At 30.9% G+C, this 21,616-nt stretch overlaps 1 protein-coding gene across 8 annotated transcripts in view; it reads left to right on the top strand.

The window, feature by feature from the left end:
• The window catches only part of LOC132750412 (uncharacterized), a 74,695-nt gene that overhangs the window by 43,366 nt on the left and 9,713 nt on the right, over window positions 1–21,616 (top strand). For 6 of the 8 annotated variants that reach the window (XM_060740384.1, XM_060740382.1, XM_060740385.1 and 3 more), the window contains 10 exons: window positions 1,299–1,409; window positions 4,024–4,125; window positions 4,792–4,897; window positions 5,665–5,872; window positions 6,369–6,497; window positions 8,706–8,796; window positions 9,894–10,065; window positions 15,624–15,714; window positions 16,673–16,777; window positions 19,919–20,117. In XM_060740384.1, the coding sequence (XP_060596367.1) occupies window positions 1,299–1,409; window positions 4,024–4,125; window positions 4,792–4,897; window positions 5,665–5,872; window positions 6,369–6,497; window positions 8,706–8,796; window positions 9,894–10,065; window positions 15,624–15,714; window positions 16,673–16,777; window positions 19,919–20,117 (1,314 nt within the window). Of the gene's footprint in view, window positions 1–1,298; window positions 1,410–4,023; window positions 4,126–4,791; window positions 4,898–5,664; window positions 5,873–6,368; window positions 6,498–8,705; window positions 8,797–9,893; window positions 10,066–10,366; window positions 10,539–15,623; window positions 15,715–16,672; window positions 16,778–19,918; window positions 20,118–21,616 lie in introns of all 8 variants that reach the window. The other 2 variants (XM_060740383.1, XM_060740389.1) reach the window with 2 other exon arrangements.

Below are 21,616 nucleotides of genomic sequence, written 5' to 3'. Positions count from 1 at the left end.
ATGTCAGCTTTAAGATGACATGTTTATTATTATATTGATTGATCATATAGTCTGTAAGGATGCTATCAGACATTTACTGTACAACCAATGCAAAAATAACCATATGAAACTTTAATATTTTACTTCCTTCTACTTAATATACACTAAAAGTTTGTGTTTATGAAAGATATTGTTTATTTTTCAAAAAGTAATCAGAATTATTTGATGTTTATCTATTTCTTTCCTTGCAGTTGTACAAACGTTTATAAAAAAGCATCTCCTCAAAATGCAGTTCTTTATAGTTATTATAATACATTGTACTTGAAAATGATTTTTTAAAAATTTATCTGTGATTACTAAATTCTGTTATATTATCATCGGTGTTTTTTTCCGTACTTAATTGGGAAAAGGCCTTAATCTCTTGATTTTTGGGAAAATATCATTAAAATTGCTAATTTGGGAAGTAAAAATGCTGGTGCAAGTTCGAATTTTTGGGGAAAATGCATGACTTTAAATTTCGATTAGGAAGAGGCCTCTGTTATAGACATGTAAGGTGAAAAATCATTGATAATAAAGAGCCAAGTGTTACTGATTTTTCAACTCTGTGCATAATGTTATCATCAAATAAAATGTAAAGTGAAATGTATGTCAATAAAATTCAAAACTGCACAGTCCATTCAGTGGAAAAGATGTCTCTGTTGTTTATGGACATGAGTTATATACAAACTATTCAACTTCTGTTTTCAGTAGTTTTAGTACTGACAACCACCTTTTCTAAAAATCCACAAATATTCTTCTTTTGATGTAGGTACAGTGGTATGATTTTTATCTGGATACAAACCAATATCGCAATAAATCAGTATTATCAGTGGTCCAATAAAGCTTTTTACTCTTAAAAGGGGCTCTTTGATCATTGTATATCTTCTATAGTCTAAGATATACTATGTTTAAAAGTGACTAAATTTGTAATCAGAGTGTTATTAGTTGGACTTTAAGTAATGGATTTGCCCTTATTTAAATTTGGAACAGTCCATTTGAAACTAAAAGGGTTTCAATATGAAAATACAAAAATTAAGCTTCTAACTGTACTGAGCCTGGTCATGTAGATGTGCAGGTTGGTCTGGCTGTATGCAGGTGGCAAAGACTTATCACATCTGGTTCCAGCTGGGTAGGGGTAAAGGTTCAACTGATGTATCCAGGACACTGATTTGAAAATTGCCAATGCAGGCTTCATGTGTCTGACTTAGATTCAGTTTAATAACATAAGATTGTATTGTAGACATTTTTATTTCTTTATTACTTTAATTGTATGTTTTCAGTTGTACATCCGAGACACAGTGATTAATGATTATCCACGATTCTCTCACAGAGGTCTTCTTATTGACTCGTCAAGACATTTTATATTCAAGGAGACCATCTATGATGTTCTGGTAAATATTGTTAAAAATAATTATTGCTTGCTAGTAGACTGTAAATATCATAAAACAATGAGATTTAAACATTTTGTTGGAAATAGAATTCTTTTCAGTAATGTCTTGATGGCAGTCATTGCCCTGTACCATGTTAGGATTTATTGCCAATGCCACTCCTTCCTACCTATATCTCTATTCCTGTCTGTTGAAATGTCAGAGGTATTGAAACGTAAGTTTCCAGAAATTTCTACATCCCTTAAAATAGGCTACCTTTCAAAGTTATTATTTAGCAATGATCAATTCTCGAAGATGCATTTTATGCTTGTTTAATTATGAGAAGTTTTTCAAACAGAGATATGATTTAACATTAAATTGATAGAGGTGAAATCATGGTATTAAGTAAAACACAAATACCTATGAGTTTCATGATTAGCAGTGTCGGACATCTATTGTTCACATTAAAAAAGTACAATCCAGTTTTTTCCAGTCATTTAGTGTCAAAAATTAGGTCAGTACATCAAAATTAGGTGACCACATCAAAACTATGTAAATATCTCAAAACTTCACCAATACATCAAAACAAGGTCATGAGATCAGTATGATTATTAGACAAACTGTTCAAATGTTTTGAATTTCAGAGTTTGATATTGAATTATGTCCTCTGTTAGTGACACTTTTGTCACAATGATTGAATAACATTTCTTGAAACTAGGTCACTTTGTGAACTGGTATTCTGAGCTGAGCAATGTACGGAAGTCATGGCACTCTTATTTTGTTTTATTGCGGCAGTGGTTGCTATGTTGACAGTGTTGTGATATTAAATGCACCCAGTAGACTACACAAATTCTTGTTTGAAAATTGCAAAGTTACTTATCTATTTCTTATTAGGAGACTAGATCTTGTAAAATAGCAAATTTTACTGAACAGCACCGGTTTGTATTATCTTAATAGTTTTTTGTCAGTGTCAATTTTTCAAAAACTTCAAAGTGCTGGCAGGTTTTTTCATCTTAAGTGACATAAACCAAAAATTCTAAACTGGATTTTTTTTTGTCCCATGATTAGATTTGTAAATTTCATGCTTTGTTGTAGTGTTCTACCTGCAACATGGCAGTGGAAAGAATATTGTGTCTTAAAGCTTTTGTAAATTATGAAGATTGCATGTGTAGACTAGAAAGACAATACTACTGATGTTATGTTTTATATATATTCTGTTAGAAAGATTTACACTGTTGCATAGAATTGTATCTTTTACTGTACACATAAAGAGCTGCAATGAAGACAAGAGTACACATCACAATGATAGCATGTTAGTTATGACACTAATATTTCACACTATTAAATTCTTTGAAAACTGAAATAATTCCATAGAGGGAGTTTTAATTTAGTTTATTCATTTTTAGATATTTAGCCACACGAATTTACAGGACTTCTCTGAGGGAAGATGTAAAAATGAAAATCTGAGATTCAAAACTAAACTCACATAAAAAGTTTCTTAAGCTAGCACCAATTGGCTTTGTGTGTTAGTTTTTAAATATATTGAACTTGTTATCTGAGGTTGTAGCTATTCTGTTATACTGCTTACGTAAGCTGTGCACAAAATAAAAATCGGGCTTTCATGGACATAAATATACTGATTTGAGAGGGAATTAAAAGCTTTTTCGTGCTCTGACATTTGAGATTTTATCAAATTTTCATATTTTGATTTACTGTATTCGTATATGTATGGTTCTTTACAAAACAAATAAACGATAGGTATTGCAAGATGATAATATTTAATGCAACAAATACACTTATGTATCCTAACAGCCCAAGTATATATTAAATAGTGCAATTCTATGTCTGTGACATATAAATGTAAAATGGAACTAATTTCTCTCTAACATCAGACAGTTATTGACTAGTCATTATATACATTAAAACAAACTTGATTTATTTCTTGGCAGATGTTTACTTTTTTATTTGCAATTATTATATCAGTGAGTCATTTCTGTGAGACAGTAAATTATAACTGTTATCATATAATTATCTTAGTAACAACAGTATGCTCAATACATTGATTCTTGTAGACTGTAGAATAACAGGACTTCAATCTGAATTTGCCATGTTAGAGAAATTTTGCATATTCATTGTATAATGTTCAGTGTATTTCAGTTTGTTAAGAGTCAGTAGTAAAGTTAATACTGCCTACTCTTTATGTATTCAGACACTTTTACAGTGTGAAATCTTTAGATGTCAATAGCAGTATATTTCAGCAATTTATTTATTTCTTTAGCTGAATATGTCAGCAATTGATTCATTTCTTTAGCTAAATATGTCATCAATTTATTCATTTCTTTAGCTGAATAAGTCCGCTTATTAATTTCTTTAGCTGAATATGTCAGCAATTTATTAATTTCTTTAGCTGAATATTTCAGCAATTTATTCATTTCTTTAGCTGAATATGTCAGCAATTTATTCATTTCTGTAGCTGAATATGTCAGCAATTTATTCATTTTTGTAGTTGTTTATTTCAGCAATTTGTATTTGTTCATTTCTTTAGTTGAACATTTCAGCATTATTTTCATTTCTGTGGCTGACAGCAAAGAGCATTATGTAAATGAAAACTTACGTGATTGTGTACTGTAAATTACAGGAAGGCATGTCACAAAACAAGATGAATGTTCTACACTGGCATTTAGTAGATGATCAGTCCTTCCCATTCTATAGTAATGCCTATCCTGATCTTAGTGCAAAGGTAAATGTTTATTCCATTTTATCATGATACCCATTGATTTTAAATACATGGTCTACTTTGAAATTTAAGTTAGCAGGTTTTATTAGAAGTTTTATACAAATTCTTGATTTGACAAGTCATTCAGGTTGCCACATATTGATTAGTCAGTGTGTGTGGTCAGGTTGCCTAAGGACTCAATGGAACTTTTGTTTTTACCATTTTAAATACATTAACTGAAGATTTGGATAGGCTAAAGATATAGAGGACATTTAATGAGTGTAGATTTAATATTAAATTTATTGGACGAGTTGAATAAAATTATAAGTGAGCATCTGGCGAGCATAATATTGTTTTATTCAACAAGTGAAATAAATTAAGTATTGAATCTACACAATTATAATATTCTCTTAATCAAAAGTCTAAACTAAGAAGAATGGTTTACAGTTAAAAAGAATTATTTTTCGCTGACGGGCCTACCGTATAAAGCTTAGTTTAGTGCGCTTTAAGGCTATATTTGTATAGGGAAAATTTTTAATACACTACTGTAATATCGTTTTATTGAATGGCTTCATAACACTCCAGTGCGTTTTTCCAGATACTTTTAGAATTTACTTTAAAATTTTTTATTTGTACATTTACTTACATTTCTTTTGATTAAACTGAAGTTTGATTTATAATGTTTTACAGGGAGCCTTTCATCCTTCTTTTGTGTATATGCCAGAAGATGTGGCTGATATAATAGAATATGCACGTTTACGGGGTATACGAGTGGAACCAGAATTTGATACACCAGGTAAGTCAGCGTTAATGACAGAAATCCTCACCATATAATGGATAATATACATTTGAATTGCTCATTTTCAGGTAGTGAAAATAAATAAACATTAATCACACTCTAGCTCATTGAAACACATTCTCACCTAGAACTATTGTTATCACTTATCCATAATTTTTTCTCTTTTTTCATGTTTTCTTCAACAATATTTCACAAATAAAAACCTAGACTGATTCATTTTCAAAATTGTGTTTAACTTGTAACAAAGAGCAACTTCAGATTGATTTTTTGAACTAACATAAATCCTGGTTCAGTTATCTGTCCATCATTAACCAGTAGAGTGCTAGAGGCCACTGATTCTTCCCATGTGACCAATGCAGAATGTTGGCTGGTCTGTGAAAATTTCCCTAAAAATGATGAAAGGATTTGTCCAGATTGATAGATGGATGAGTCACTTTATGAAATTGAGTTTGATGAAGGTTAATAACAACAGAACCATTATTGTAAAGTATTTATTTTGATGGTTTTGTTGAATATATTCTTTATTTTTGGATATATGTGTTGAACTTTTGTACATGGAGTAACTAGTCATGACTTTTTATTAGTAATATTAACTTGTGTGTAAATTTATTTAGTTGGAAATAATACCTTAAAATTATCTCAAACTTTGCAGAGATACTTATGCTTTAAATGGAGGAATGTATTTACATTCAAAGCCATCTAGTTGTTGGTTATTTTATTTATTATTGAATGAAGAGAATAAATATATCACATATTGATTTCAGGTCATACCTATTCCTGGGGATTAAGCAGACCAGATTTATTGACTCAGTGTTACCAAGGTGACAGACCTGTAGATGGCTACCTGGGCCCTATGGATCCCACCAAGAACGAAACTTTCAGATTCCTGAAAAATTTCTTCAAAGATGTCATTCATTCATTCAAGGATCAGTATATACACTTGGGTGGAGACGAGGTCCCTATGACATGCTGGTAATGATCAATAGATTTATACACATTTTGTTACCATGAAATAAATGTTGCATTGTAATTTTCTTACCAATTCACATGTTTCTTTATCTTCTTGATACAATAACTAAAAAGTTTCAACAAATACGAGATCTTCATATGAATGTTTAACTATAAAAGTCTGTGGCAAAGTAAGATTTTATCAGATTCTGTATGACATGTCAGAGTTTTTCCCCTTTGTACTTGTAAGGTGTGTATATTGTAAAAATGTACATACTTGAAATTGTAATTGAGAAATTTTAGGGCTATATGCTTTCGGCACTGTGATAATACCATCCAAGCCAAGTAATGAAGCATTTTGATGCCAAGTTACATCACTCTGTTCTCTATTATTAATGAATCTCAGTCGAGCAATCCGGGTCTATCATGGCCTTCTTCTTTACATTGATTATTTTCTGTATTTACCATGATAAATTACTGTTTCTATGATTTTTAACATTTTTATGCTTATTTCCTACAGGCAATCTAATTCTGAAGTAACAAAGTTCTTGGCAAAACTAGAAGGTAAACCAGAGACTGAGATCAGAAATTCAGATCCTTACTATTACAGTTATGACATTAGAAAAGTGCTGGAATATTATGTTACCAGGTAACTAATACAAACATTATAAATATTATTAACCAGGTTTTCCGAAGGAAAAAACTGGTTATTAGATTGAGGTATGTCGGCGGGCGGGGCGGATGGGCGGGCGGGCGTAAACAATTTCTTCTGTGCGCAACTCCTCCTACATTTCTCAACGGATTTTGACCAAACTTTCACAGAAGCTTTGTCATCAAGTGCCCTGGCGCATATTGTGGGGGTTTTGCGATTAGATAATATTTGACTTAATTATGGCCCTTTGTTTTTTTTCCTCATATAAAATATATAGTGAACAATTTCTTCTGTGCGCAACTCCTCCTACATTTCTCAACGGATTTTGACCAAACTTTCTCAGAAGCTTTGTCATCAAGTGCCCTGACACATATTGCCAGGGTTTTGCAATTGGTATATATTTGACCTAATTATGGCCCTTTGTTTTTTTCCTTATATAGAATATATAGTGAACAATTTCTTCTGTTTGCAACTCCTCCTACATTTCTCAACGGATTTTGACCAAACTTTCTTAGAAGCTTTGTTATCAAGTGCCTGGCACATATTGTCGGGGTTTTGTGATTGGATAATATTTGACCGAATTATGGCCCTTTGTATATTTTTTCCATATAGAGAACAATTTCTTCTGTGCTCAACTCCTTCTACATTTCTCAACGGATTTTGACCAAACTTTCTTAGAAGCTTTGTTTTCAAGTGCCTGGCACATATTGTCGGGGTTTTGTGATTGGATAATATTTGACCGAATTATGGCCCTTTGTATATTTTTTCCTTATACAGAATATATAGTGAACAATTTCTACAGTGCGCAACTTCTCCTACATTTCTCAATGGATTTTGACCAAACTTTCACAGAAGCTTTGTCATCAAGTGCCCTGGCGCTCACTAAATTCCCATGTTTCTTCCAAGACATCATTCAAGTATTTTTTTAAAATTGTGAACATACTTTTCTTGATATCGCACAAAACACCACACGCCAATATTGTTGACAAAAGAAAATGACAAGAGACGCAAAAATGCAAAAATTAAGCAAAAATAAAGGACTGTTTACCTTTCTAAAACATTTGGGGAAAAAAGGCGAATAGACAGCATAAAATTTCTCAATCATTTTTGTTTGAGGAATATTAAAAAAGCCATAATTCCTCCTAAAAGTTTAATTAAAAACAAATGCCCCTTCATGACAAAGCTTCTGTGAAATATTTTGCTGAAAACCTGGTTGCATCGCATTGCGATGTTCCTTGTGTTTATTTGTATCAATATATATTTAAAATTTTATTCAATAATTTTTCGAACATCAAAGCTTAGTCCCTGCCCTACTTTTTTTTTGTCAAATGAAATTGTATAAATTAAATAAATTCTGATTATCTATTAACTTATTTTATTACATGCTTTTCGGTGGTTTATAGAAATATATCAGTGATATAAAACTGGTAATTTCACTGTTTGAAACAGTGAAATTACCACTTTGATAATTTCACTGTTTTGAATTTAAGCCCCTTACGTTGTTTCACAGTGCACAGTACTGGGTACCAACTTAATGACGTGACGTCGTAAATGACGTCACATTGTATTATTATTTGGCGCGCTTTTCATTCAGTATTAGGCTTAATGTCTTTTTAAAACGTTTCTTTGCATGTAATAAAAAGAAAATTTGTTTAGTTTAGTGTAAGATTGAAATATATTTCACCTTGTGAACACCAAAAGTTCGTATTTCACTCGTGGCTGCGCCACTCGTGAAATATACCTTTTGGTGCTCACTCGGTGAAATATATTTCGATCTTACACTGAACTAAACAAATATCCTCTATAAACTGATCATGGTTTTGATGAATTATAAACATTTGATCATTTTGACATATAGATTATTCAGTATTATATTAAATGTCTAACTACTGAAAACCAAAAAATTGATTTGCCTTTTCCAAAGCCAAGCTTGCATGCACATAGTAGGTCTGGGCAGGCACTATATAATTGGTAGTTCAATTTATGATGTTGATATTGAAACACCTTTTAACTCTTTTTACTTTGAATGGAATGTTCCACATTGGAAGACAGGCAAATCCATTACAGAAATTCAGCAAGTTAAGTAATGTTAAATCAGCTAGATATATTCTTGTTTTTCAACTGGTGTCCTTGTGTAAGAACTAGTATGATGAAGGCACTCCAGTTGTTGTATGTTTATGTTGTTTTTGTTGGTATTATTTACAGACTTATTAAAGATATCAAAAGTATGAGCTCAACAAGATCATCTGGAGTTAGACTCGTGTTTTGGCAAGAAATTATGAACAATAATGTCCAGGTAGGTCAGATTAATAAACTTACTGTTAAACATCAAGGGACATTGAATTACAGCATTTATGTTTGTGTTAAATATTTAACAAAAAAAGAAGAAATGTTTAGTTAAAGAAGTCTGAACTGAATGCTACTTAGCTGTAGAATTAGTCAGATGTATGCAATCAGTCCACCATTTAAGTTGTTAACTTTGTTCAGGTAACATGTATTTTATAATTACCTTCATCAAACATTGTTAGAAGGTTTGTGTACAAGTTTGAGCATAAATCAAAGTTTAAAGGAAAGATTGTTACCCTGTAGAGGTCACAATGTTGATTCAAGTGTAAATGTAACTTGCCTAGAGTGTCTGACTGGATGATATCAGTGAAGATCAGATATGTTGCATCTAGGGTCATAAACTAGGTCACTAGCATAGATCAAAGGAAAATCCGGTTAATGTTCTTTAGGCCATATTTTGAAGTGTATGATTTATAGGTACAATGCATGTTATATTTGTTTTAAATGATGATTTCATTGTTAAGTCGGAAAATGAGTCACCAGGTCACGTTTTCAGAAAGGAAAAATGGGATCAGGGATTTGTTTCAAATTTCACACACAATCTGACATTATGGGCACAGGTTCCATAACTCTGAGTCACCTGTTTACACAGTTATTGCCCTAGTCTTATGGAAAATGGTAGAGCATGATGTCTTAAAGACATCTCTTGTTTCTTCTACTATCATACAAAAAAGTAAAAGTGGAAAGACAATAAGTGATGGTAGGGGACATCTGTGGCTGAGTGGTTAAGGTTGTTGACTTCAAACCACTTGTCTCTCACCGTTGAAGGTTTAAGCCGCACTAGCATCTTGGGATTCTTCATGTGAGAAAGATATCCAGCTAGCTTACTGACTGGCAGTGGTTCTGCACAGGTGCCTGATTAAAAAAGAAAAGAAAAAAGTGATGGAGTTCATATGATATAGGCCCTGAGACATTAAACCATATTTACCTCATTGGTGAAGAATACACTTTATTTTTCATGTTGGTAAAAAGTGCTTTAAAAGTGCTTAAATTTGGATATTGAATATCTGTATGAACACTGTAAATCACCGGTTGGATATATTGCAGCTTCCAAATGACACAATTATACAAGTATGGCAGGGTGGTATGGAGGAAGTAGAGAGAGCGATCTCGCTCGGGATGAATGTCATATATTCCTCTTGTTGGTACCTTGATCTCATTGAGTACGGTACAAAATGGTCGAAATATTACCAGTGTGATCCTGCTGATGCAACTTATGGTAACTTGATATTGTTTATTCTCCTTTATTTACAGCATGCTGCTACGCTACAGACAATCATAGATATTTAAGTTACTCATGACAAGTTTCACGAGATGGAGATATTTGTATTTTGAAGAAAATTTAACACATTTTTTCTGTCTGAAAAATTATCAAAAGTTACAATCTGTAACAGAATTGAATATGCCTAGGCTGATTTTTATCTGTATCTCTTGAAACTTGGCCATGATGTTAATGTTTCTTTAGGGATAAACTTGTTGATAGTACAATGAAATACAAAATATAAAACAACTATTTTCAGCTCCCAAATGATACAATTATTCAAGTTTGGTTAAGCAATCATGAAGATATTCAGCGGGCTATATCTCTGGGATTCAATGTACTTTATTCATCATGCTGGTATATAAACAACATAGAATATGGTATTCAGTGGCCAAAATACTACAACTGTGACCCTGTGGATAATGATGGTGGTAATAAAGTCAAAAATAACCCAAATACACTCTTGCTTTACTTTTGATAGAAAGACAATCTCAGCCTGGCAATGTTACTTAAATAATGTCTAGAATATTACAACAGCATTATGCCCCGCCGCTTTTATCCCACCCATCCAGCTAACACTGTTTAAGACTCATTACTCGTACTGAAAGTTTGGCTAAATTATACACCTTTATGAAGTAAATATACAAAATCTTAATTAAGAAAGTATTTATTTGAATTTTTGTAAATGTCCTCTTTGTCATTTACCAAAACTATAACAAAGAGATTGAGTTTCTTTGAATTGTTTCCCTTCGTAACCTCAAAAAAATTCTAGATTATCAAAAATCGTTTATGTTACCTAGTTTTGAGTAAAATCAAGTGTAACACTTTTTCAAAAAAACAAAAAAACACTTGCTCTTACTGTTCATGTCATTTCCTTGTATTTTCTATTGATATTGCTCAATAGTTAACCAAGGCTAGAGCACTTATTATCATATTTATCACAGTAACATACTATAAACAGTAAAACACTGGGGTTTTTAATGCTATATGTACACATTTAGACAGAATGGGACAAGAGGTTTCCCTTGCAGCACTCTCAGATGCTATTTTGTTAACCTTTTTGCTTTGACCCTTTTTAGAGGCTACATATAGTTAAGAATAATGCTACAAATATGATAGAGTGTATTAAGAGATGAGTTTATGCACTACAATAACCATGATGTTGTTAGTTGACAGTGATTTATATCATTACATGTGTACATATTGAACAGAAAACTTTCCTGGTTTCATACAGGAATATTATTATGTTTATATTTTCTCCTAAAAGTTATAGTGTTAAATGTATTTTGGGATAATGTTTCTATTATTACCATGAGAACAGATATAGACCTACAATGTATATGTAAACTAAACTTTTAAAATTATTTGTTTCATCAAATAGTCATCTTAATTGTTGGTTTAAAATGAAAACATCAGACATGTCCAAATTCAGGAGGTTGTGTTTTTATGTGCTCCTTCAATTTGAAATAAGAATTTAATCACCTTCACTCAATATCTAAGTATAGATAAATAAGAAGATACCACTACTTTGCATAGACTTTGATATTTTGGTTTGATTTGAACTTGATTCAGTTCTAGACTTCTCTTTGTCTGTTGTAGAGAATTTATCCAACGACATTTTACATTGTTGTAACTGATGCCTTAAATAATATTAATCTGTAAAGTTTCATAAAGAGTTATGAAGAATACCGATAAGCTATCTACAATTACTGTTTTTATTATGTTGTTCTTTTTAAAATGAAATTATAGAACAATAATAGTATAGGTACATGAATGAAATTAGTCTGCCCCTCTTAATTTAAAGGGAGAGCATCAGATTTGTTCAGGTAAGACAGAAATTTTCTGTGACATTTGGTCGGGAACATTGAATGTGATGGTCATTTGTTTTTCAGTGATGATTCAGAGTTGGTAGTTTGTCATTTTGGGAGAAATTTGTAATTACTGGTTAGTTATCCAAGAGAGCCTGTTAGAAGGACCAACCACCAAGATACAATATAAAATATCAATGTAAAACTGATAAAAAACAAACATTTGTGAAATTTTGTGTATTATTAGCTTGTCTGTTCAAAGAAGAAGCCAAGCTATTATGATCGCTAGTTTGTTGTTGTTATTTTTGTGCAAAACCTTTGATGCAGCCCAAAGAAATTGTCCTTTTTTCTTGGCATATATGTACTTGTTAATGAGAACAGAGAAGGCACATCTGTAGGACCATAGACATTACTTAGATGAGCATTGGTATGACATCCGTGCTCTTACACATAGTTTGCTGATAAAGGTTTGGAGAGTTTACGTGTTTTAAAGAATGTATCTGATTTTCATAGTTCGTAGAGCAGCTGTAGAGGTTGATAGTGAGGGAAAAGTTTTACCACCTCAACGTAAGAATTTAATACTGTAAAAGTGGATATATGTTTCTCAATCCACACAAGACCATCAATAATGTTTTATTGTGATATATTTGATGTAATAAAATTGTACAGTAATCAAAATATTTTCCCAGATTTTATGTCTACTTGATTAAATTTATATTTCAAAAACTTCTTATACTTTATTATCTTGAATCAATGTAGATCTATACATAGGTACACCTGAAGAAATTCATAAACAGGATTTTTTTCTATAAGATCCATTGAACAATTCTGATATACACTGATTTTACAGCAAAAACTATTTTTTAGAAATGATATTTTTAAGTAAATATGAAGGCCTACAGCTCTGTATGTATATATAATATGTTAAGTGTGGGAGGAGGGAGTACAAAGGACTTTTACCACTGTCACGATTCCAATGAAATTTTTGAAATATAGTCTTAAAAGACAAAAACTTACAGTTTGTTAAACTTCATCTGGGTATAGTAGCAATTATACATAAAATGTTGGTACAGAGACACTAAAAATTTCTAGAAGTCCACTTTTACAGTATATTATATCCTTGATGAAATGATGGCAGCACTTTGTATTTGACATAGAAGATAAAGGTTGGGTTGGTGTATTTGCACTAATTATGTTTAATGATGGGGGTATTGTGGAGAATGCACTGTTACAGGATATGCAAAATGCTTGTGTATGCTTTGTATAATGTTATAAATTATTATGAACTTTAGATTGTAAGTTCTGGATAATACATAGCTGATTTATGAAATATGTATCTTTACATTTATTAAATATCAAGAAATTTATCTACTGTTATAGACAGGTGGTTTTTTATAGCAAAATGAAAAATTGTGAAAAACTGGTTGCCAGGATTCAAAATTGTTTAACAGGAGGATTATTTACTTTGCGAAAAAATAAAGAAATTCCTTTTCTATGGTGAAATAAGATGACAGCAAAAGCAATTTAATAGATAATAAAATAAATAAAAAAAGATATTAAATACATTTTAATATAAAAAATTTTTTTCTAGATAAATGAAAAAAGTCTGGCATGTATTGTAAGTTTAGTATATAAAGCAATATATAGCAACAATACCCTTCTTGTATTCCATACTGAACAATAAAATCTAGTAATTTTGTTTTTTCAATAAATGTCCATAATAACCTTCATGTATTTTAATTCAAGACTTCTTGTATTTCAATTCAAGGCCATATGACCTTGTTTTTCAATTAAAAGCCTCATAGCCTTCTTGTTTTTCAATTAAAGGCAATCATTGTTTTCTTGTATTTCATAAAAGAGCAATAAAAGTCCAAAAAGCCCCTTTTTTTTAAAAGAAGCCCCTTGTAGCCTTCTTGTTTTTCAAAAGAAGCCCCTCGTAGCCTTCTTGTATTTCAAAAGAAGCCCCTCATAGCCTTCTTGTATTTCAAAAGAAGGCCCTCATAGCCTTCTTGTATTTCAAAAGAAGGCCCTCATAGCATTCTTGTATTTCAAAAGAAGGTCCTCATAGCCCTCTTGTATTTCAAAAGAAGGTCCTCATAGCCCTCTTGTAGTTCAAAAGAAGGTCCTCATAGCCCTCTTGTAGTTCAAAAGAAGGCCCTCATAGCCCTCTTGTATTTCAAAAGAAGGCCCTCATAGCTTTCTTGTATTTCAAAAGAAGGCCCTCATAGCCTTCTTGTATTTCAAAAGAAGGTCCTTGTAGCCTTCCTGTATTTCAAAAGAAGGCCCTCGTAGCTTTCTTGTATTTCAAAAGAAGGCTCATGTAACCGTCTTGTATTTCAAAAGAAGGTCCTTGTAGCCTTCCTGTATTTCAAAAGAAGGCCCTCATAGCTTTCTTGTATTTCAATAGAAGGCTCATGTAACCGTCTTGTATTTCAAAAGAAGGCTCATGTAACCGTCTTGTATTTCAATAGAAGGTCCTCATAGCATTCTTGTATTTCAAAAGAAGGTCCTCATAGCCCTCTTGTAGTTCAAAAGAAGGTCCTCGTAACTGTCATGTATTTCAATAGAAGGTCCTCATAGCCTTTTTGTATTTCAAAAGAAGGCTCTCATATCCTTCTTGTATTCCATATTAGGTACTGAAAGACTATAATAGCCCTTATGCATTTTAATGACTGTACATGTAGTATTTTACTATTTACATCTCTGAAATATGAAAATGTCAGTTTAAGCATGAAATGCTTAGCAACCTATAAATGTCAACTTTCAGTGATAAGCAACATTATAAGTACATTTATTGTTAAGTGGATCTTAAAGTGTTTAGCATAAAGCTAGGCCTGCAATCTGACTAGACTCTATACTGTTGAGTTACTACATTGTTACTTTAAAACTGGAAGTTGGACCAGTCCCTTTAAGAACTTGAGCAGGTAAAGGGTAAAGCATTGTTGTGCATGCATGTGTAAGGATGACGGTGTTGATATTGATATTGTAACAAACATTTAATCATGATATTGTCATCATACAGTACATATAGGCATCAAGTTTTCTAGACATATAGTACATCATTAAAAGCCGTAATTGTTCAAAATGTTTTATAATAGCTTTATGAAATATATCCTAACCTGTCTGCACATGACAATTTGAGAAAGTCGTAAATTCCGAAGATTGGTAATTATATACAGCTTGTGCAGCACTGTGAAATGATGTATTATTATTTCTAAAGAATTTTTTATCTTTGTCTATGCAGCAAGTCATAAAATATTTTTCCCCACTTAAACATAACTTTGTAATTATACTGTCTTCAAACTGTCAATATTAAGAACTTCACTAATGTGCCATTGAAACCATTTTGACCCAGAGAAAAAAGTACACTCATTAAACAGAAGTCTTGGAGAGGGAGGAAGGTTATTTCACAGTATAATTTTCTAAAGGGCTTTAAATTTTTTATATCTATCCATCTGATTTCTTCAATTATTTTTTTAATCACAATTTTTGGAAAATTCTACCATTATCAAAATATATCAACTTTTCAATATTCCATATAGCATTTAAGCAGTTTTCAATATTTTATATTAAACATTTAGATCTGCATTTTGAAAACTTGACATTATTCTTGATTGTGTACTTTTCAACATTGATATAATGTCCAACCTGTATTTTGATTGTATGGTTTTAGCAGAAGTAAAAGTTTTTTATATATTTTTATTTCAGGATTTAACATTGATGAGAGTAAGGTTCTTGGTGGAGAGGCGTGTCTGTGGGCGGAATATATTGACAATGAAAATCTCATGACTACGCTGTGGTAAGTACATGTATGTGATGCTACATAGTGCATAATAAAGATCCTGTATGTTGAAATTGAGGTTGTATACCACACTTAAGTGAAATTATAAATATGTATATAATTATGCATATAAAACAATTTTGAAACATCGAAGAATATGTAAATTATGTACTGCAAAAATTTGTACATATTATAAATTATGCAATAATTAAAATATATGCATTCATTTCTTATTGAAAAGTTGACTTACACTTTATAGAAAATAATTTTTTTATTACCTCCTTTTATTTACATGAAATGTTAAATTCGGTAATATTTTCTATAAATAATGCTTTTTGGAACTTACAAAATTGATAAATCTTAATTTGAGCATCATATTTATGATATGAAACCATAAAAAATGTGTGCTACAGGATCTTTAAATGTTACATAATGTAAAAAGTAGATGTTACATAATGTACCAGTATATTTTACATAATGTGCAAGTATATGTTACATAATGTACAAGAAGTTGTTACATAATGTACAAGTTCATGTTACATAATGTACAAGAAGTTGTTACATAATGTACAAGAAGTTGTTACATAATGTACCAGTATATTTTACACAATGTGCAAGTTCATGTTACATAATGTACCAGTTTATTTTACACAATGTGCAAGTTCATGTTACATAATGTACAATAAGTTGTTAATTACTGTACAAGTTCATGTTACATAATGTACAAGTAAATGTTAAACAATAATGAATAATGTTCAAACAAATTTTACATAATGTACAAACAAATCTAACATAATGTAAAAGCAAATGTTACATGACATGCATGTACAAGTAAATGCCACATAATGTCACATAATGTACAATAATATTTTAAAGACAGAACAGAACCCTTTTCAGTGTTTTTAAGATTTTCGACATATTTTGATGAGTGATACGTAAATATGATAAGATGATTTTCCATAAACTATATTTCCAGGCCTAGAGCATCTGCTGTAGCTGAGAGGTTATGGAGCAGTAAGGAAGTGAGGGATTTAGATGCTGCAGCTGCAAGACTTCAGGAGCATAGGTGTAGAATGCTCAGGTTAGTTAGGCCTCTGTTAAAGTCTTTACTTCGCTGTTTTGTTAAAAGTTCATTATTTCTCCAGTTAAATGATTGAAAGTTATAGTTTATGATTTGGTTGGTCAGTCATGAGACTGCTGTTTTTCTAAAATAGTAGAACTGCAGGTTTGAAAAGTTTTGCTGTATTTCTCATTCAGTAGAAATAAAGTTGTCTTTAGAACAAAGGGTTGTTTCTGTCAAATATTTAGTGAAACCATGGTCAAGAAGTGCAAAGTTTGTTTTATGACACTTGTTAAACAAACAATCTTTTTTTAGCTCGACTTTTTTTTTTTTGAAAAAAAAAGTAGAGGTATTGTTATAGTCAGGTCGGCGTTGCCGTTGCCGTTGCCGTCTCCGTTGCCGTTGCCGTTGCCGTCCGAAAACTTGTACCTGGATCATAACTTTTTTATTTCTTGGTGTATTGTCTTCATACTTGGCCACAACAACCCTTGGGACAAGACCTTTCAGTAGACCACACTAACCTTGACCTTCATCCATAAATGACCTTGACCTTCAAGGTTAAAAGTCCAATTTTTGCTTGTTCATGCTGTTATTGGCTGTTACTTTGTTATTTTTGAATGGATTGTCTTCAAACTTGAACATAATAATCTTCAAGGATATCCCTTAAAAATAACCAGACAGACCTTGACATTCACTCATCAATGACCTTGACTTTGAAGGTCAAATTATTGAAATTTTCATTTTTTTGGCTATTATTGGCTGTAACTTTGTTATTTTTGGATGGATTGTCTTCAAACTTGAACATAATAATCTTCAAAGATAACTGTTAAAAATATACCGAAAGACCTTGACCTTCACTCATTAATGACATTGCCTTTGGAGGTCAAATTATTGAAATTTTCATTGTTTTGGCAGTAACTGACTGTAACTTTGCTATTTTTGAAGGGATAAACTTCATATTATAACAGAACATTCTTAAGGACCAGACCTTGTTTTTTATCAAACCCAAATTTGCTTGGGCTCTTTAATGACCTTGACCTTGAAGGTTATATTACTGAATTTTCTCAGAGTGTGCATTTATTGGTGTGTGTGTATGTATAGTATATGTATTATATATATATATATATAAATGTGTGTGTGTATATATATACATATATGCAGGTATATATATATATATAAATATATATATATGCATATATATATAGATATAAATATATATATATCAAATATATATATATATATCAAATATATATATATATATATATATACATATATATACATGTATATAATTGCGTCATGTTTTTCTATTTTTAGAAATTGCGTCATTTTTTCTATTTTTAGAAATTGCGTCATTGTTGCTATTTTTAGAATTTGCGTCATTTTTTTCTATTTTTAGAAATTGCGTCATTGTTGCTATTTTTAGAATTTGCGTCATTTTTTTCTATTTTTAGAAATTGCGTCATTGTTGCTATTTTTAGAAATTGCGTCATTTTTTTCTATTTTTAGAAATTGCGTCATTTTTGTTCTATTTTTAGAAATTGCGTCATTGTTTCTATTTTTAGAAATTGCGTCATTTTTTTCTATTTTTAGAAATTGCGTCATTTTTTCTATTTTTAGAAATTGCGTCATTTTTTTCTATTTTTAGAAATTGCGTCATTTTTTCTATTTTTAGAAATTGCTTCATTTTTTTTCTATTTTTAGAAATTGCGTCATGTTTTTCTATTTTTAGAAATTGCGTCATTTTTTTCTATTTTTAGAAATTGCGTCATTGTTGCTATTTTTAGAATTTGCGTCATTTTTTTCTATTTTTAGAAATTGCGTCATTGTTGCTATTTTTAGAAATTGCGTCATTTTTTTTCTATTTTTAGAAATTGCGTCATTTTTGTTAGAAATTGCGTCATTGTTGCTATTTTTAGTAATTGCGTCATTTTTTTCTATTTTTAGAAATTGCGTCATTTTTTTCTATTTTTAGAAATTGCGTCATTTTTTCTATTTTTAGAAATTGCGTCATTGTTGCTATTTTTAGAAATTGCGTACTGTTGCTATTTTTAGAAATATGCTTAATGTTTCTATTCATATATATACAAAATATATAAACAAAACTAATGTGACAAGACAGACCAACTAAATTTATAAAAAGGAAACATCAATATATGTTCAAACCTTTCTATGTTTGCGTTTAGAAAAAGTAAAAAGTCGAGCGTTGCCCCCGCCCGGCGGTGGCTCTTGTTATTTTGAGTTTTAATAATGGAAAGAATTGGTCTTCATGATGATTGATCAATTAAGCTGATATCAACACTTTCATTTGCTTACTTTCTCTCATTTGGTACTATGCATAGACATTTGCTTAATGAATTCAGCATCACTGATGTGACATATATTCTTGTTTTCACCAAATTGTGTTCACCAAACTGATTAAATCTACCAAATTTTATAGTACTTGTTTGGTTAAACCCTTTTTTTGATATATACTTGTTTGGTTAAACCCTTGCTTTTATGGTCATTCAAGAAAATATCGAAATAACCAGCATTCTCTGTGGACGGAGTTATATATATATATACATGTATTATGTTAATTTATGGCCTAAATTGAGTTCAGTTCTTCAGAAACGATTGTTTAAGATATACCGACAAGTTGAAAATTATTTGTTTTTTATGACTGTGAAATGAGTGGTGATCTTTGAAAAAGACATAATTATGCCGAAAATATTAATTTCATTTTAATTTTTTGCAACTCAAGAATTTTGTCATTTTAAGAACAAAGGAGTAGAAATGTATACCTTTGTATTCTTCAGACCTATCTCTTTATTTCCAGAATCCCTCTCCCTCTGATAGTCTATCATGTACATTTAGATATGTTGATGAGGAGGTTGTATAAATGTTTGATTGCAGATTCTTTAGCCTTTTTCTCTTTCATTGCAATTGTCTTAATTGATCTTTCAAAGCAGTCCTGACAAAAATAGCAAGACATGTATGAAGTTGTGCATGCCTTCTTGATACAGGGTTTCTGATAAATTTTCTCATCCTTTTTGTTTTGTTTCTTGTTTGTAGCATATAATAAATTATGCCTATATAATGGTGTAAATATTATTCACCTATATGTAACAAAATTATTACAAAATCCAATAATTTGTCATAAAAAATCATATTTCTATATTTTAGTCGAGGTTTGGGTGTTGGTCAGATAAGTGGTCCAGATTACTGTTTACGGAGGGGAAAGAGAAGACAGAGTGTGAATGAAACATCCAGTAACTGTACGCAGGCACAGTGTTCAGGATACAATGAGAAGAGTCGTTTTGAGGTAGAAAATATTAAGGTGGAGTTTGAGCAAAAGGGAGGGAGAATTTCCGACTGTTCTCAGGTATTGTGTAGCGGTAATACAATACTAACATGTGCTGTTCTAACCAAATTTATTTATCCTTAGTCACCTTTGGGTTCTTTTTTACACATTAGTCACCTTTGGGTTCATTTTTACACATTATTAACACTGCTTATTTCTGATTTCTTTTGTACATTTAATTTTAAAAACATGTTAACACTGTTGTTTTATATAATGCTTGAGTGTTGTAACTTCACTATTTTCTTGGAATGTGACCTGCTGTAAATTAATAAGTTATTCATTTAACAAGTAAATAATTAGTTACATTAAGAAAATGTATTTTAATACAGTTTAGGTATTTTAGCATTACAAACTGCATGACTAATTTGCATGTGAAATATATGCTTCCTAGCCTCTATATTTATTCAGAAATATGCTAATGTGTATGCTTGAAAAGATTCTAACATTGTTTATTTCATTTTTACACACAATTTTTCTATTTATTTATAAGAATTTTAGTTTACATCAGCACAAAGTACCAATGACATGCTTTCATGGTTTATTGACATAGTTTCTCTTATGTGGGATTTTTCTCCTAACCCCACTCTCAATTTAAAAAACAACATCATAAACATGTTTTTTAAGGTGCCTGGGTATTAAAATTGTTAACTTTTTTTTTTTAAAGACGTTTTTGGGAGTTTTCATATAGACATATAAGCAAAATTAAAACTGTTCAATTTCTTTAAACTTGGCATGTTGTTAGAATATGATAACAGAATCTGGGGGCATGCAGCTTTAATGTCTTTAGCATACCATTAATAAAAGGGCTGCTCTGATTGACTGATAAGCATTGATATTACAAGTAGACTCGGTGCATTTAACAGCGCACACATATTTTACAGATGCTGTCTATAAAGTATAGATTTTTAGCTCGACTATTCGAAGAATATGAGAGCTATTGAAGTCGCGTCAGCGTTCGCGTCGGCGTCTGCGTTGGTTAAAGTTTTTTGTAAAGTCAAATATCTCAATTATTGTTTGAGATATTCAATTGAAACTTACAATACTTATTTATAGTAACAAAGTACATCAGATTGACAAGTTGGATAACTCTACCTACAATATTGACAGAATTATGCCCCTTTTTAACTTAGAAATTTTGGTTAAAGTTTTTTGTAAAGACAAATATCTCAATTATTGTTTGAGATATTCAATTGAAACTAACAATACTTATTTATAGTAATAAGGTACATCAGATTGACAAGTAGGATAATTCTGCCTACAATATTGACAGAATTATGCCCCTTTTTAACTTAGAAATTTTGGTTAAAGTTTTTGTAAATTCAAATATCTCAATTATTGCTTGAGATATTCAATTGAAACTTACAATACTTATTTATAGTAACAAGGTACATCACGTTGACAAGTTGGATAACTCTGCCTACAATATTGACAGAATTATGCCCCTTTGAAACTTAGAAATTTTGGTTAAAGTTTTTTTGTAAAGTCAAATATCTCAATTATTGCTTGAGATATTCAATTGA

Source organism: Ruditapes philippinarum, unplaced genomic scaffold (assembly GCF_026571515.1).
Source record: "Ruditapes philippinarum isolate M1 unplaced genomic scaffold, ASM2657151v2 ctg400_1_1_1_1, whole genome shotgun sequence".
NCBI lineage: Eukaryota > Metazoa > Mollusca > Bivalvia > Venerida > Veneridae > Ruditapes > Ruditapes philippinarum.
This window is presented reverse-complemented; position numbering and strand designations above follow the sequence as displayed.